The sequence below is a fragment of the Antrostomus carolinensis genome, unplaced genomic scaffold (genome assembly GCF_000700745.2).
Source record: "Antrostomus carolinensis isolate BGI_N321 unplaced genomic scaffold, ASM70074v2 scaffold26132, whole genome shotgun sequence".
Taxonomy (NCBI): Eukaryota; Metazoa; Chordata; class Aves; order Caprimulgiformes; family Caprimulgidae; genus Antrostomus; species Antrostomus carolinensis.
In genome coordinates, this window is record NW_010302000.1 from 39,140 (window position 1) to 56,794 (window position 17,655).

The 17,655-nt window shown below is 42.6% G+C and overlaps 1 protein-coding gene across 3 annotated transcripts in view; it reads right to left on the reverse strand.

The window, feature by feature from the left end:
• The window catches only part of MAPKAP1 (MAPK associated protein 1), an 82,276-nt gene that overhangs the window by 31,592 nt on the left and 33,029 nt on the right, over positions 1–17,655 (reverse strand). For all 3 annotated transcript variants that reach the window (XM_010163683.1, XM_010163684.1, XM_010163685.1), the window contains exons 5-6: positions 14,315–14,491; positions 8,017–8,126 (exon numbers count right to left, since the gene is read on the reverse strand). In XM_010163683.1, coding sequence (XP_010161985.1) covers positions 8,017–8,126; positions 14,315–14,491 — 287 coding nt within the window. The remainder of the gene's footprint in view (positions 1–8,016; positions 8,127–14,314; positions 14,492–17,655) is intronic.

Consider the following 17,655-nt stretch of genomic DNA (forward strand, 5'->3'; position numbering starts at 1 on the left):
CTTGCGGAATATTAACAGAAGTGCTTTATTTAATTGCTACTATAGACTTTTCTTTGTGCATTAGCAATGCGTAGCTCTCAATAAAGCTGAGAAAGAAATCATCATGTTTGATCTCTAACGTAACGTACCTATGGCAGAAATACAACATACAGTTGCTTTTGGTTTTTAAAATCACAGATTTAAGAGATGATGTCGGGGCAAGCAGCTGCACGGGTCACAGCGAACGCACCCCGACTCCCCTGCACAGGCTGCGACCTAAAAGATGGCACCAGCGTGAACATCCTGCAACCCCAGCTCAGACGGTTCTTTGTGAGGCAGATCGACACGAGGTCTCACTGACTTGGATTACCAAGTGAGAAAGGTGCTTTCCCCCAGTTACAGATGTCTAATAATGGCACTGCAGGAAGGGGTACACAACCTCCCGGACCGGGGGGTTTCGGGCTTCACAAACTGGCAGGAAGGACATGGTCCAGTGAATGTACCTGGTGTGTCAGGAGAACCTTCCTTCATCAGAGTGGGTAAAATAAACAAAAAAGTCTCTGTCATCCAAACATTGAACTGTAGAATTTAAAATGTCACATAAATTACAGCTTTATTACCAATCCAGAAGAACCAATAAATGTATGATTTCAATACCAACAGCTCTAAAATAGACTCAGTCACTATTTCACTTTCATTTGAGAGGCCAGGCATGAAGAATTTTCCTCAGCCACTCGGGCTGATGTCCAGAATCCCATCAACCAAACGCACGGGACTAACGAGCTATTTCGATTCTGACAAACTCTTCACAACTTTATCGCCGATGAGCTGTTCCATGTACACCAACATCCCCGTCCCCCCGGCACATCAGTGTCTGCTCAGCATCAGCAGGCTGGCAAGAAAAGGGCTCGCTGGAATAAATCACTACTGCCGCAAAACAGAGATGGAGTTTGGAGGCAGAGGGAGACCATTGCAAGCAGCCTCCGTCACACCCTCTCCAGCACGGAGGGGCTCAACCCTGCACAGCACCAATGCTGCCCAGGCACATCTGGTACCATCATAAGGGAGCTCTCCTCCCTGGTCCCCTACACACACCCTGCAAGCGAGCGCCAGAGCCAAATGCAGCTGCGGGAACACGGGGTGGAGGATGCTGAGCCCGAGGGGTACGGGACACCACAGCACAGAAGAAGGGAACCCCTCCGAGGAGCAGCCATGGGACCCACAGAACAGGGAGAAGCTGGGACAACCCAGGGGCTACACATTCCACTCACACCATTTTCACTGCATTCCCTCTTTGGTGAAAAAGGGGCAGCGAGCAGGAGAGTCTCGACCAAGGATCTACAAATATTGAAGTTCTTCTTAAATCCTGCTAATCTGTTTAGATTAAGGCAAGGGAAACCAGGATTCCTGAAGTATTTCCAGGTAAAACTGTTCCTAACTGGGGGCACAAGACTCTGCAGGGATGCTATAATTATCCAAAACAAAGCACTGAAAGCCAAAGAAACTCAAAACCAGCATTAAGCAGAAAAGCACACACGAAAACACAAGGAAATAGAAATTAATTGGCTTTTCACTGTGACAGATGCCGGGGCTTCCATCTCTTTAAGAGTCAGAGCAAACATATGCATCGCCTACTCTACCATATTTACTTTTAAATTTAAACTCCTCAGTTACCATCACTCAAGGACAGTATCAAACTTTAACGACAGTTTATTCTAATTGTGGCTCTTCTCTTAAAAATGCTTTAATCACAGGCTTGTGGTTTTACATAGTTTCTTTTATCTTCCTAATTCTCCTTTTTTGTATATAGAAATAAACTCACATATCTATGTAAAGGAACACACACCCTCTCCCCTTTCCAGCCACATGTTTTTGTCCCATTCCCCAGTTACAAGGTGGGGATGAGGAAGCAAAAACCCGAGTGAGACCCACAGCTCTTCCATCAGCACCAGCAGCCGCCCCATGTCAGGAAGAACTCTGAGTTAACGGCTCTTTCCTGGCCTTAACACCTACAGCCCATTAGTTCCTCCTCTCCTGTGAGTTCCAACACCCCCATAACCCCCACCATGAACTGGGAGAACAGGCACCACCCAAAAGATGCTCAGAACCAGCACTTTTCCCCATACTTTGTCTTCTCCTGCCACATGCAACCACCCCCTTGGAAAGGAGGGACAGGGCCACCCTGCCCTGAGCCAGGCTGGAGATGGGCTCCTCAGCAGACCCTGCTCCTGCTGAGAGCACAGGCTGACAGCAAAGCCCCCCGGGAACAGCCTGCAGCCAGCTCCAAGGTCTTAATCCTCTGGTGAAAGAAAAACATTTGTTGATGGAGAATAACAAGAACATTTTTCATTAATACCAAGAGTAATCTCAAGGCAACCAACACACGAGAGAGTCCAAGGAGTTTATCTAGGAACTAACAAGAATGATATTTTGTTTTGGAGATTATTAGGGCTATTTTTAAAAGCCACAGTATTACACTTCTTTATAAAGAGCTAGTTTTCAATAATTTAGAAGTTAAAATGGAGACGTGTACGGGACAGGAAGCAGATTCTGAGCATCAAGAGGAAGAATTTACAAACATCGCTGCTGAGGTGCTCCAGGAACAGGGAAATCACGGGGCAGGTTTAAATGAAAACCATTTCCCCTGGGCCTGGCGGGGTGCTTGGCAATAAGTGGTTTTTCACACATATAGTATCTTTGCATTGCTGCTTTTGCTTACGTCCCATGTAAGTTTCGAATAAAATGTGTTTATAAACAGTTTCAGAAGCACGTTTAAGACAAGCAATTTGACATGAAAAGTGCTGCTGAGAGCGATTAGGTTGGAAAGTGAATTTTCAAACAAAACAGATCTCTTTTCCCTAGTTGCTTTCTGAGCAGTAACACTCTGAGCTTCTGTTCTCCAGGTTCTGAAGGATAACTGACCAGCTTTGTGCGAACAAATCTGAAACGCAGGAATATTAAACCATTACAAAACATGGTTTTGTAACAGATTGTGCTCGGAGTTACCTGGTGATGGAGCAGATTATTTTACCTGGCCTCTGCAGCTATAATTCCTTTGCTTCTGTGGTAGAGACTAAAATACGATATGGAGACTTTTATTTTTATGTCCTATCCCTGTTTCTTGAATTTTTCTCTTTCCTTATTATTCAGCTTCCTGTGGCAGTGAGATAATACACTTATCCAGACTAGTAAGATTATTTTAGACTATTTTCAGTCACTTTATACATTTTAAAGAATGCAAAAAGCACTAGCTGACAGCTGTTAGGGGCTTGAATGTTATTGTAAAGCAGCTGTTTTCATTTATAGAAAAAATATCAGTCTTTCTCCAAACAGAACAGAATACTAAGTTAATAACTCACTCTCTAACCTATGGAAAATCCAGGTCATGTCTGAAATGTTGGCAGAAGGTATTGTTTATAACAATTAAACTTGTATAGAGTTTTGTTCTTAAAAGGATCGAGCATTTCTGGTCCAGGGATGTTTGCAGTTTGAAGCAGCTATTAAATAACTATCAGTAGCATGTTCACCCTGCAAAGAATTTCTACTTAAAATCAGACAAGATTAATCAGACAAGGCTGCTCTCTTCACAAGAAATTTCAGATGAAGAAAGGCTGACACGGACCAGAAACAGACAGGATTATTCCAACATTTCAGCATTTTACACTGTTTAGTTTTGTCTCATTTCCTTCTAAGATCATTCGGTTTTTATATACTGACATCAATGCTTAATTTGTTTGAAAACAAAGCCTCTGTACACATTCTCTCCGCATTCTTATTTACTTTACATTAGTATTTATAGCACATTCAGTCAAGCTCTGGAAGAAAAGGCAACTGGCATCCCAGAGAATATTTCTGTTGAAGAGCAAAAGGAATGAGACAGCTCAAAGGTGAGGAAGATAACTTCCAAGTGTACGTATAGTTCCTGCACATATTTCATTTGAGAATCACCATGGCATCAAGATACACAAAGAATCAAGAATGAAGTCACCATCTTTCTTATGTTCTTAAAATTGTGAGCCACGCAAACATGTTTTATAGAAAATATTGAATGCAGGCTTTAGGAGAGATATAAAAAGCCCGGTGAGATCGCCTTGCCTACTGCAGGTTGTGGGATGGTCAGACCCATCCTGAGCTCTGCTGTGCTACCTGAGCACAAGGGTCTCTGCATCTCACCTTGGAAAAACTGTGCTTTCCTTGCTCCAGCTGAGAGCCTTCCTAAAAAGGAGGATTTAAAACGTACATCTACCATCACCCAAGGTCTTAGGCTAACTGGGTAACATGTAAGAATTGGTAAAAGTAAGGTCAGATTGATTGTGTGGGAAAATCATTGAGCAGTAAAGCAAATCAAGTTATATTGATAATGGTATTTTACAGCTACGCAACATGATCTGTATGGCCTACAAACTCTCTCTGCAAAGCATGAGGGTGGGATTTTAAAAGCATGCCTAATATCTACCTTTTAAAAAAGTTAATACTAAGGCTCTTACTGATTCCCAGGGAGTAGAATTATACCAGGTACTAAAACACCCAAATCTCACCTTCTGAAAGGCTTTTCAAGACTCCATTACTGTATCTGTCCAGAATCCATAGCACTGTATCTGACATTTCCACTGATAAATTCAGCAAGAACGAGAAGTTCTTGTGTTCATGATTTCAAGCATGTGATTCCCTTTCTGTAGATCCACCACAGCACAGACCAATTCTATATTTAAACCACCAGCTGCTGGAGCTCTCACAATGTTCAAAAACATTCTCACAGAGATCCAGACATGGCAAGTTTACACAAAACTACCCTTCAACTACCTATGGACGTTGGGGTTCTCCACAGGGCCTTTATCCCAGCATCTCAGCACTGACCAGGCCAATGTGACGTGCCCAGCAAGGTCCCTGCAGCCCTGAAGGGAGCTTTCAGCTCTGCTTTCCCCAGGGCTGTGGCCCGACGTGGCCAGGACATGGCCCCATCCTTAGTCTCTTTCTCTCCCATTCTGGCTATTTTGAGAAAACTCTTGCACGAGAGATGTCAGCGAGCCTCCCCCAAGGTGGTCCATCGCAGGATTAGACCAGTCTCCTCTGGGAGCTCACTCCACAACCAAGAGTGTTTTATTTCCAGCTCTCATGTAAAATATGCCCGCGCAATACATGCTGCTGAGCACGCAATAGGTTAAACAAATTGATGATAAAGTATTCGGCTTAGTTATTTTTCATTACCATAAGAAAACATCAATTACATTTCCTGTTTTATGAGTGCACGCAAGGGAATCCATTACAGTAACAGAGAGGTTATATGGCTGGTTTTGCTGCTCCTTTCCTAAGCCAAAAGCACAGTTAGTTTTTAAAGACAATGAAACCAGTCCAGAGAAAAGGACAGCACACCGGCATATCTGCACAGACAGTTCCTATCCTGATTTATCCAGCCTGACTCCAACTAATTAAACATCTGCCTCAATAATTTCCTTTGCAGATTTATCTTCTCCAGTATGTAGCACTGACTGGTTGTTACAGGTTTCTCCCTAACTTGCAGCCATTCCCCTGTACTTCTTCCAGTTGGTGATCTGGGCACCTGGCAAGAGATGATGCAGTATTCCCATTAACCCCCCGCTGCTGCCTGGTGTGGGACAGGTCACCGGGCTCCCAAAGCACCGCTTCACTACAACTGTGAAACGACTTCAGGGCCATGGTTCTCTCAGCTAGAACACATACAGGTTATTTTACCACCTGCATTTCCTGTTGATTCACTCAAAAATTATTATTTAAAAACAGTCAGAGTTCCTACATCTAAGGCAAAAAAGCCTTGTGACACTACGAAAAGAAAACTGCAAGGAATGTGAAATAGTTTGAATAGTTTGCAATAATTTTATCTAACATAACATCTGAATAGAGCTAGATGTGATCAGGATATTGCTCCCGTTTCTTTTCATGCCACTTGAAAAGGGAAACTTTGTGTGTCATTACCAGCCTCGTGCGGCAGGAGGTAGGCAAGGCTGGCAGCCGCAAGGAGGGGAACGGTAATTCCTTGCTCAGCAAGGAACCTGCTTGTTGAAAAACCTACTTGTAAGCTGGAAGTCTTTATGCACAAGCTTAAACTGAAATCTGTGAGCAACACCGACTATGGCAAGAAATCCAATTACATGTTCAAAAGTAAATATACCTCTAAGTAACCAAAAGGTTTTTAGTCGTGACTTCTACTGTGCTTATATCCACAGCAGGGACGATGGTCATACCTCAAAGGGGTCAGATGTCACATGGATAATTTGTAAAAAGTAAAATTAAATTATTTCTTAAATAATTAAAAAAACCCCAAATGATAAATGCTTGTGTATACAACCCTGTTACTACAAAGGTTTCTGAGCAGGAGTGCCAAGAGCGTAGAAATTAATGCATTAGCTGAAGGAATAAATGACAGGTCCATTCCACTCCTAAACTACTGAGCAAAAGTAACAAAATAAAGGGAAAACCAAATTTCAAACGGACAAAGAGTGAAACATCTGTTACACCAACGAGGAAAGTGGTTTAAAGACTGAGCTAAGTGAATCCTTTAGCCATCTCCCTTCAGGGAAGAGAAATCTGACCCCAGGAAATAAATAAAAGTCACCCAAAAAGTGAACAAAAGAGGTGTTTGAAAAAACCAGAACACCATTCATCGCAGCTAACGACTTGTTCATTATGAGTGATGATGGATAAAGACTTCTCACGCTGAGATGAAATCAAGATTTATATGCATTGTTTCCTCTCCCAACTTGTGGGAAGATCATCATCATTTAATTCTATCTCTGCGGCCAGTGATGGGCATCCAGAGAGCTGGTTATCAAACGGCGCAGTCAGCTGGCAAAAGCCGAAACGTGCAGTTGGCACATCTGGACCGAGCCGCCACAGCCGAGGGTGAACAATGGCTCCTGGCCAGCAGCCAAATTGTTGCAGACACTGGCAGGTCTCATCTACAACAACCCCTACCAGCATCTCTCTCTCTCTCTCTCTCTCTCTCCTTCTTGCCTTTTTTTTCTCTCTTTTTTTTTTTTTTTTTTTTTTTTTTTTTACGAGAATCAGATTTTCATTGCTTCATTCAATTGCTCTCCTCTGCCATTTTTTACAGCTCTTATCGTTCCCTTGGAATATGGCCTTGAGACAGCTCATCCGTGTCCTTCACTGTGTTATCTCTTCTAACTTTTATTAAAACTTCAGCTCTCATCTGAAGATAGCTAATTAAATCCATGACAGATTACACACTCGTTTAAAAACTGCACTGAACTACTTTTTCTAAAGAGAACAGGGTTTATTTTCTTTTCCCGTAGTTAAAACTAAGGGTATATAAGGAGGTTTCATTCATTTACAAAGACAAGATCCTTATCTTTACCCAGTATATGGATAGGTTTATATTAAAGTTCCTTTGTTGCGTGACAAGACTCGGTGCAATTTCTCACAGTAATTATTTCCTGTTGCTGGAAAGATCTCTCAGCCTTATATTTTTGAAATATATACATACTAACATATATGTGAATGCACATTTACACCCTGGAAAAGCATTGCTCTAAAATACAAGTGCAGTACTGTAAATCTTCTTTTTTTTAATGTTGATATGTCTTAACTATAGCAGCATTATTTTGACAACATTGCAGAAAATAAATCTTTTTCTCTACAAGTAACAATGAATCCTTTAAATTATTTAAAATCATACTAAGCACCACTTTCTTACATAAATTAAAAGTATATAAATTCTATCAAGAACTGGTCTTACTGTACTTCCACCCATCGTCTCAAATCACCACTAGCTGGACCTGCATGCAAATGGCTTTGTTATCAGAAATAAAGATTTGCAGTAATGGATATCCTGCTCTGCTGCCACCGCGATGCAGCTCCTGGCTGTCTGCTTCTTGCCGGCATCTAGAACACAAACCTGAGCGCAGAACTGCTTTGGAGTGGTGCTGAAAATCACAGTGCTGCTGGAAAAATCTGAGCATCTTGCACAACAGTTAAAAAGAGATACAAAATAGGCTGATGGAAAAACACCCTACCCTCTAGAAAAGATAATAAATAACCCACCTGAGCCTCTCTGTGATCCCTTCCTCCTCTTTAAGGCCTTTTGTAAGATATCCTTCATGGTGACCTTCATACTGTCCACCTGAATAAGTGAGAATCCATGAGCAGCATTTCTGCAAGACAGATGCACACGCATTTTTACAAAACAATCATCAGGCAGCTCGCCGCAATTTTCAATAGTTTCGAGCGAAGGCACAACAATTAACAAAGTTGTGCTAGAAAAGTAAGTTAAAAGGAGAAACTGAGCAAACTCCCTTGGAAAGGCAGAGACAAAACCGGGGAAAATGCATTGAGATTCAAGGTGTGTGAGGATTTTCCTAATTTATCTTTATTTTTGATCAATTTGTGTTCATCATTAGAAAAGAAAAATGAGCAAATGTACCTGTGGAGCCCCTCAACTGCTCATTATGAAGCGTCTGCGAGGCGTTTCACAGCGCATACAAGAGAAACAGTTTGCAATGTCATTTTCATACACGTCCCGATGGCAGATGCAACAAATCATTAAGAAGAAGTGGAAGAACAACACTCGGGGAAATAACAGCAGCTTTCCAGCACTGGTAATGTACAGCATGATTTCAAATGTAACGTTTTTGTGAACCTGATGGCACAAAGTCTCACGGAAAGGGTCCCGGCAGTGGGGTCATCGCCCGCAGGAGAGGACACGCTCGGTGGAAACACTGCGACGGTGACAGCAGACACCGCTGGCCACACACTGAAAGTGGCATCACTGGGCAAGCAGAGAAGATGACAATATCATAGAAGAGATCCTGATTAATGTATCAGCAAATTTTGCCCCTTAGACCTCGCAGTCAATCTCTGCTCGTGTCAGTAGATGTCACTGCAGACAGTTCGCACAGACACTTCTGAGCTGCTGGGCACCACGGGGAGAGATCTGTACTGGGTGGAAAAAACGGGTTTGCAAAGCTATTCAGACAGGAGGAGGAGCTTTCTATTTGGCAACTAGGAATTTTAATCAGGGAGCAGAGCTCTATGTGAATATCACAGCTGGAATATTTCTCGAACACACACCGTCCCCTTCCACCCTCTCCCAGCACAGAGCTGCCACGTTTGCCCCAGTGAAGCTTCTCAACCCAACATCATCTGCCGAGAGTGGCTGGAACAGGCTGAAGAGATGCTCAAGAAGCACCCAACGGGTGCTCATTCATGCATCACAGGGAATAAAAACACCTGCCACGCTGTGAGGAACAGATCAGATGGGTGTGTTGTCCGAGCATCCCCTGGCTCCTTGGGCAGCTCCTCACCCCATGCAGCGTCCCAGTCACTGGCACAAAACAGTAGCTCCTTCTCATCAGTTCTGAGTCAGTCTCATCTGAATTTCATTCTCAATTCCCTTTGTTCCTGGCAAAATGAAACTGCCTAAAAGCCCCAAATTTATGTTCTCTAGACCATTTATTATTTATAACTCTATCTTACTCGTCTTCAAACCAAATACTCCCAGCCTTTTCATGCATCTACTTGCTCCCCCTCTCCTTCTGCCATGTGTTTAACACAGAAGGAGCAGAGCTGAGCCCCTGCTCCACAGGAGGGAGTGCCATCCACGTCTGCAGAGGTGAGACTGCCATCCTGGTACAACCTGAGGGCTCGGGGGTGGGACCAAGGCCATGCAGTGAGCTGAGACCTTCCTAAACTCATTACTGCTGAGCAAATCTTCCCTCAGGCTGCTACGGAGCCCTGCAACCTGCATGAGCGCTGCACAGCATCTTGCCTTCGCCCAGCAGCTTCCTGGTCATTTGCCTCACTTCCCAAAATCATTTCAGCTCTAGTCCAAACTGACCTGCTGAGCTAAATTTAGTGGATTATTTTTTTACAGTGAAAAACCTCTGTACCATTATGCTGTAACTACAAAAAGGAAACTACCTTTGCACTTTTATTTAAACGACATTAAGCCTGTCAGTGAAGCGCTACAAGAAAAGCTTTGCACGCTGGACCCAACCAGCAGAACACCAATCCAAAAGACACCTGGTGCCTTCAGGTAACTCACATAACACTCTGCAATACAGACAGTAGGTTTCCAGAGCACTGCAACCAAAATACAGGAAAATAAATTAAAATACTCCAGGAGAAAGAAAAAAACCAACACAAAACAGCAAAGGTGAAGAAAGTCTTCCAAAATCGTCTATGGCCAAAACGACCGGAGCCACAATTTAATTTTTTTCCTTTAGTACAAAATGTTTTTCAAATGTGTTCTCCCCCAGCCAAGGCAGGGCCTGCAGCCTCCACCACAGATCAGCCCCGCTTCCCACCGGGCAACTGACCACAGCTGACCCAGCTGGGCTGCTCACACCGACACGGATCTGGAACCTCCCGAAAACTGAGATTGTCTTTCAATTCCTGACGCTTCAGCTGCTGAAGAGCAAACGCTGCTGCTGATCCCACTCGCGTTTCAGGCCATCCCGACTCGGTCGATTCTTTCTATCGAGCAGCTGGCCTGAGAACTGTCAGAGTAATTTTCCTGACACTCCATTACTAACTCATGCCTGAGCCATGGCCATTCTTTGCCTCAGAAGCTGGATCTCATCCCAGAACAATCTTTAAAAGTTTATTTTACTGATCAAAGCAGAATAAGAAAAACTCCTGTGTTTTACTATATTTAGTGTGCTATCCAGCAAGCGAGACTTTGGCAAGGGCAGTGAAATGTAAAGCGCACCCTGCATTTGTAAACTGTTGGCTATTTGCTCTGGAACGGAGCCAGAGGCTCCAAAACGCCCGTCCCAGTTCAGACCACGGCTCTCCCCATCCTCTGCTCCGGCTCACTGAGCGTGCGGTGCTGGTCTCCTCTAACAATACACCACAGAACCTCAAAAAGGACATCTGAGCACTCCGGAAACCCACAGATCGGAGCCGAGAGCGGATTTAAGTGATTCTGCCGTCATCCTGGGGTCAGGCCAGCATGTCAGGGCACATTTCCTGCGCCGCAGTGGAGGAGAAGCCCCGTGCCGTCCCCGGCGCGCTGGAGCCATATCAAACGGGCTGGGAGTCCTGGAGCCACTGCATCAATCTGCTGCTGTGCAAACAGCACAGCCAGGCTCTTCTGGAAGAAACACACGCCCCACCTTACCCTGCCAGCTTCCCAGTTATGCTCCGCATTGATAATGGACATGAACTGTCCTCACTCCGCCTAATTCCAGCGAACCTTTAATTACGATCATAAATTACATGTTTTAGCTTTACCCTGCTAGCGTGATACCTTTATTTTAAGTCAACACACTAGAAAACGGGACAGACAAGCAGATGCTATTCAATCAATTAAAACTGCTGCTTACAAATTGGAAGGCAAAGAAATTCCTTAGCTTGTATTTTCTGTCATTTTGCAAAAACATACCTGGGTGACAAGGTTAAATCAAGCAAAGGAAATCCCTGGCACTTATCATCCACAGGCATTACTGATAAATTGTGCAGTGGAGGAATAAAGGATTACCTTCTGTATTTTTTCATTACACTTTTCTTTTGTTACAGAATACATAAATCCATTGTGGCACAATGTAATATGTATCATCGTGCTACACCTGTGGACGTTTCATAACGGCTGCCATGTCTGTGCAGTCAGGAATGATAAGTGAACCACCCGTGAATGTTAATGATAGTGATCATTCTGCGGTAACTTGGCTTTCCATCTTCTTTTACAGCCTCAGCACTGGAGCCAGGGTGGCAAGGTTCAGAAGAGGAAAAAGAAAACAACCGAGGAGGCAAGAGCTTCACTGGGCTGACGCCGGGGTGTTGCCTGGGGGAGAAGGAGCTCAGAGGCAGCATGGAAACAGGCAGCGTCCTCTCCACGGGCTCCGTTTGTGTAACAACACAAAAACCCAACACTTACAGGACAAAAGGCTTCTGCTCCGAATGAGAAACAAACTTTTCCAGGAGCTGCCTTTCCAATCCGGAGCAATTTTGTTTAATTTTTTTCTAACATTCAAGTGGAATTTATCACACTTAAAGCTCACTGCAAGAAATGGTTGGCACGGTTGAAAGTGTCCGTGAATGACTAGAAACTATGTCCACTTGATCAGTACAAAGCCAAAGCTAAGGCTAAAAATCCCAGTTGACACAACGCACTGAACTTAAGCTGGGTAATTTTTAAGATAAAAGTGCGCAGTGATACGGACCAGAATATCTATGCCAGCCACAATTTTTATTCTGAGCCTAAATGATCTTGCTTTTGTGCTTCTCGGGTTCGGCTCGGATAACTCTGTGTGCTCCCGACTTTAATTGGCGATATTCTGACACTACTATAAGCTCTCACTAGACATCTACCAAGTCAGCTTCCTGCTCTGACTCTTTTCTTGGGGTCCTGCCCCACCCTGTTCACTGTCCTGGGAGCCTGCCTTCTTACCTTTGGCACCTCCATTCACTTTCTTAAATTTGCATTTTATGAATATTGTAAAATATGCTTTGCAGATTACTTACACCCATGTGAAAACTGGAAACGGGCCTTTTGGGGGTTGCTTCTGTAATCTAAGTAAAAAAAGCATTTCAAGCTTTGATTTAAATTTGTAACTGTACAATGAAGGCCTAATATTTTAAAAATATTTCAAACCTTAATCTATCACATATAGCAGAGGTGCTGCTTTGAAAAATACACAAGTAATAGTCAAAGCAATTTAAACATAATATCAAAACAGAAAAAAAAGTGTTAGAGAGCAGAGGATCTGTACGCCAAATTTCATCTGTGTGCCAACTGGCAGCTGAGCTACAGCTCCCAGAAACACCATTGAATTGAGTACGTCAAGTTGTGATAATAAAATTTCCAAGGGAAAAAGCCCTGATGATAGTATAGATTTATTTTAAGCCACCTTTGTTCAGAGTCTTTCAGGTATTACTTCATCATCTCAAGAAGTCTGCATTACATGAACGCAGTGCTTTGTTTGACTCCCGACATCAAAGCAGGCTGTTTGCGAATGCCGCGTTTGACATTGGACAAAGTACCGCTTTCCACAACAGACATGTTCCAAAAACACAACTCACTAGACTAATGGGCAGTAAGAAGCCAGAAAGACTGCCCTCCGTCTTCTCCTTGTGTCACTTTGCCAGAGTCCTTGGAACTTGCCAAATTCGGTCATGCCTGCTTAGCTTGCTCGACTGATTGTGCCAGAAAAGAAAATAAGACACAGATGTATTTGAGCTCTTTGAGATGCCAGTAAGAGAGACAGCTAATGGCTTCATTTCGACCCTCCCCTACCAGCTGGGCACAGGTGGGGGGATAATGAGGTCCCTCTCCCTAATCAAACTCAATTATTTACTACTCTATATAGCCACAAAGACATTCACATTCGGCTCGGAATATAAAACGCTCTGTGGGCTACTTCCAACCACCGCCACTGGGTATTTATAACTAACTCAAGTGGCTAGAGTTTGCCTTGGCAGGAATTTAAGTGTATAAAGTTCTGCAAACTGTTTCTGCTCAAACATGGCCTGCTGAAACGGGGTCCCCGGCGAGGTTCTGTAACTGTCAGCTCAGTAACTGCACAACATCTGAAAATACATCCAGTCTGCAGGACGGGGGAGATCTGAAAAAAACCCACCATGCTTCATCGTGAAGCTTCTCAGAAGCATCAACCTTTTTCAACAGTGATTCAATATTAATAAACACTACAAGCCACAAGCCTGACACAGCAGCAGCTGAAATACTTCATCATGAGGAGGAAAAAAAGAGATGCAAAATAGAAAAAATTTCTCAACTGTCTCCTACCCAAATCCCCGGTGCCTGAACTCAGTATAGAAAGAGGGATTAGCAATGAACATTGCTCAGATTTTGGACATTAGCTCGGGGGAGGTGGAACTGCTGCTGAGGTCCTGCTGATTAGAAATAGGACAACTGCATCATAAGTAGTGCTTTTCCGAGAGATTTGGGGGGTTTTTTGTGCCAACACGTTAATTTGAAATTGCTTGTACTTCCTGTGTATTATATAAGTTATTTCATTTATTATTCAGAGCATATTTTTCAGAAATAAGCAGCATGGCTGGAGCAAAGTGAAGATTTTGAGCTCATACTTTGTATAAATTCCAAATATTTACTAGCAGCATTGCAACAGTTCAATGTTCTGCACACCCCTCCTAGGCAGAAGGGCTGATTTCCTTCTCTGTGGTTTTAGACTCCCAACGATGGGCTCACCCGAGTTGCTGCCAGCAGCATCTACCTGCCCCGTGACAGACCCCAGACCAGGGCACGGTCTGCAGAGAACCATCAATACATGCGCCCCTGGAATTTTGCTACATGCAGATAAAGAAAAGTAGAGAAGAAATAAGATGTTTCCCAGTGACCGAGAAGGTTAGCCTCCATACTCACATGCGGACAAAGAGCGACTGTTTTGCTGCCAGGCCGGGAGATGAGTACTTTTCAACCAGCGCCAGCGTGCTGAAGCCAAACTTGTGAATGGGCTCATTGGAATCCAAGGGTGGAAAATCTGTGTCAACCTCGCCATCGTCCTCAGCAATATGGAGACAGTAGGCATTGACGTTGTCGCTGAAACCAAGACAAAGTGAGTTCATTGAGGAGAGAAGCCGGAGAGACGACTCAGTGCCGCCGATCAATACCAGCTGCTAAACGCCGTAGAAACAAATCAGCAGACACGCCTGTGACAGGAGTCAGATGCTTAAAAGCCACTGATGGCATGTATAGAAATACATCCCAAAGTCCCAACATCTCTCACTGCCATAACCATGTGGTAATAGAAGAACCCCCAAAACCTCAGAACAAAGCAGTGACTCTTACTTCATCTTTAACTGAACTGCAAACAAAACACTGTCAGCGATTAAATGTACCAAAGTCTAAAAGAGCTTCGTGACTTCATAAAGCTGGAAGCAATATTTCTCCACCTGTGAAAATTCAATTATTTATATGACCATTACATTTTAGAATTAAAGACAAACAAGCAGAGTCTATCTGCTTTTTCACAGATAAGCACCCATGGAAAAGTTTACTGAACACAGGCTTGAAAAGCTGGGAGGGCTCTTGGGCAGGAAAACAGTGGAATAAACTACAGGAAAAGTAAAAAAATTGTTCAACATGGTAGCAACAACTAGTAGAAAAGCTACCTTGCTAAATATCTAGGAATTCCAATCACTAAAAACAGTTAAAAATTAGTATTTAGTCTAAAGCAGACGTAAAGAACACAAAGTTTTAAACAGTGTGAAGAAAATACGAAAGAAAAATCTAAGCCTCTCTTTTTCCACAAGCAAAAGCCTATACATATACATTTCCCTATAGGGAAATAACTATTTATATATACACCAGAGTATTAATCATATTTTCCTAATATGAAAATCTATTTCAAATGCTAATATTTAGATTATTGAGCTGAAAATAAGTATTCTTTCTTGTTGTAAATGTGCCAGCATTCAGGCGTTTTCCACAGCCATGAAGTATAGCTTGAATGTTCACGTGGCAGTGTTTTTAAACTCTGCAGTTTAAATTTGGAGTTTTAATTGCATGATTGATGCTTAAATTAATTAATTGCAAAGTGTATGCTAATTGTTTAATTGGTCGCTTGATCTATATAGATCATTTTTTGAATTAAATGAGTTGATTTACAAAGTTTATTGATTGGATGTGACAATGAATTATTTCGCCGACTACCTGATTTGCAATTTTCTCAATTAATTCCCAAACCTTTGGTTGCAACTATGCTTTATTGAGAGTGCTCAGTCCAGGTGATCTATATGCACCTTGTCACAACTAAGACATTTATTATATAAAACAGGTAATAATGATGCATTACTATTAATGTAAACTGGAAAATTGCTAACAAAAAGGTTATCCAGCAATGTTTGTCACTATGAATTCTGAAAATTCTGCAAGACTATTAAAGAAACTTTCAGGAGTCTCTGGACTGTTATGAAGAATTGGAACATTGCTGTAGAACTGGTTTTTAACTTCTTCAAGAGCGCTTCAGGAACTTTGAGGGGACCTGGTGAAAGGCAGTGCTGGGAAGAGTTCCTGCAGCACCAGGCTCTGAGCAAGCCCAGGCAGGCAGGGCTGGGCCGTCTCCTTGGTGCCAGCCTTTTTAAGAACCAGTTAACAAAAGACTGTGAATAATATATAGATACAGCTGATCCTGCTTACACACAGTGAGAAATGCCTGGCAGGATTTTCAGGTCCTTCTCTTATTCTATTTAGATTTCCATGAATACAGACACCAAGCTCTGCACGCTCCTTCTGTCCAGTTCAACCTGCCTCAAGTCACCCCACAATAGGAGACTTCCCAGTCTGAACAGTCGCCCCGTTCCCATCTTCCCAGAGATGTGGGAAGTCTGTGCCTTACACTGCTGATTTTCTAACCTATTTATTTGACAGAATTCTTCAACGTGCAGCCTGGTATAAATAAGCTCTGTATAAATACAGTTAACATTTTCCTTTGGTACTTGATGCATTTGCATAATTCTCATTAAAGCCAGGGGAACGCATAGACACGCAGGGAACACAGCACACTCGGAGCAATCCAAGTGCCAAAAAAAGTGGTGGTGACAACAACTTATCTTCCACCAATTATGCTGAAAATACACAACGTCGGTTAAATCCCATAAATTAAAAGGGTTACAAATGTCTTCAATCTTGGAGTGGGTTCTTGAACATTAACACAGATTAAGTCACAGTCTGTTAAAAAAACAAATCCAATGGGTAAAACCCTTCTGCATTTTGAGCCTCCACCAGGATGAGATCAAGGTCCTGAACTTTAGGCTTCAAGTGACGAGGTGCAAAGTCTTGAGAATCTGAGTTTGCTATGGACAGAATGTAAAAGTGAAGTACAGCAACTGACAGATGTAACAGCATTCTTAACTTCTAAAAATAGGAAGTTCATCTGCATTTTGCATCTCACTATTAATGTATTCCTAGAAAGGGATTTCGTTTATTTTTTGCAGGTGGATCAATTACAGCATATCTATCAGGGGTTGGCAAGAGAATGGTCCAGTTGGTTACGACCAAAGTTCATACATAAGAGGCCAGGGTTGCTAACAATGTTAGTGGTTCTCCATACCAAGACACTGAGTAGAGACAAATATAATACAATTATAATTTAAAAAGGCAGCCTAGCTGAATACAGAATGTTCTCAAAGCTGTCAACTAGTACTCACTCATTTCAGAACCTTACATCTGCCTTTTAGGAAAAAGAATTAGGCAGTAATATATTCTTTCAAAAGACAGAGGGGTTGCTTCTCTTCATTACAAAGCCTAAAACCTCCTCATTATTCTCAAGTTGTGTTACCAGTAGGTATGTTTGTCATTCTGCATGCATTGTGTATCAGATTTGAAGCAGCCTCTATATGTTTTTTCGTGCAGTGTCACAATGATCTCGATTTTTTCTTTTTATACTCTAAACTGATTAAATCAGGAACAAATAGCAAATGTAGAATGTACAACCTACACCAGCTCTTTCCTTATTTGGAAATGATGAGAATTAGTCTACAGTGAAATCAGTCCTTGCTACAGGACAGGCAGTCAGCAATGCTAAAAAAAGATGATGGAGACATGAGTAATAATTAAGAACTACACAAGCAAGCAAACTTCTTGTAATCTTGAGGCTCTGCCCCTTCCTCTGAGCATTTGTACCCAGATTGTCAATTGCTGCTGTTCGACTGTGCTTTATTATTTATATTATTATTTCTGTCCAGAGATTTGATTATATTAGA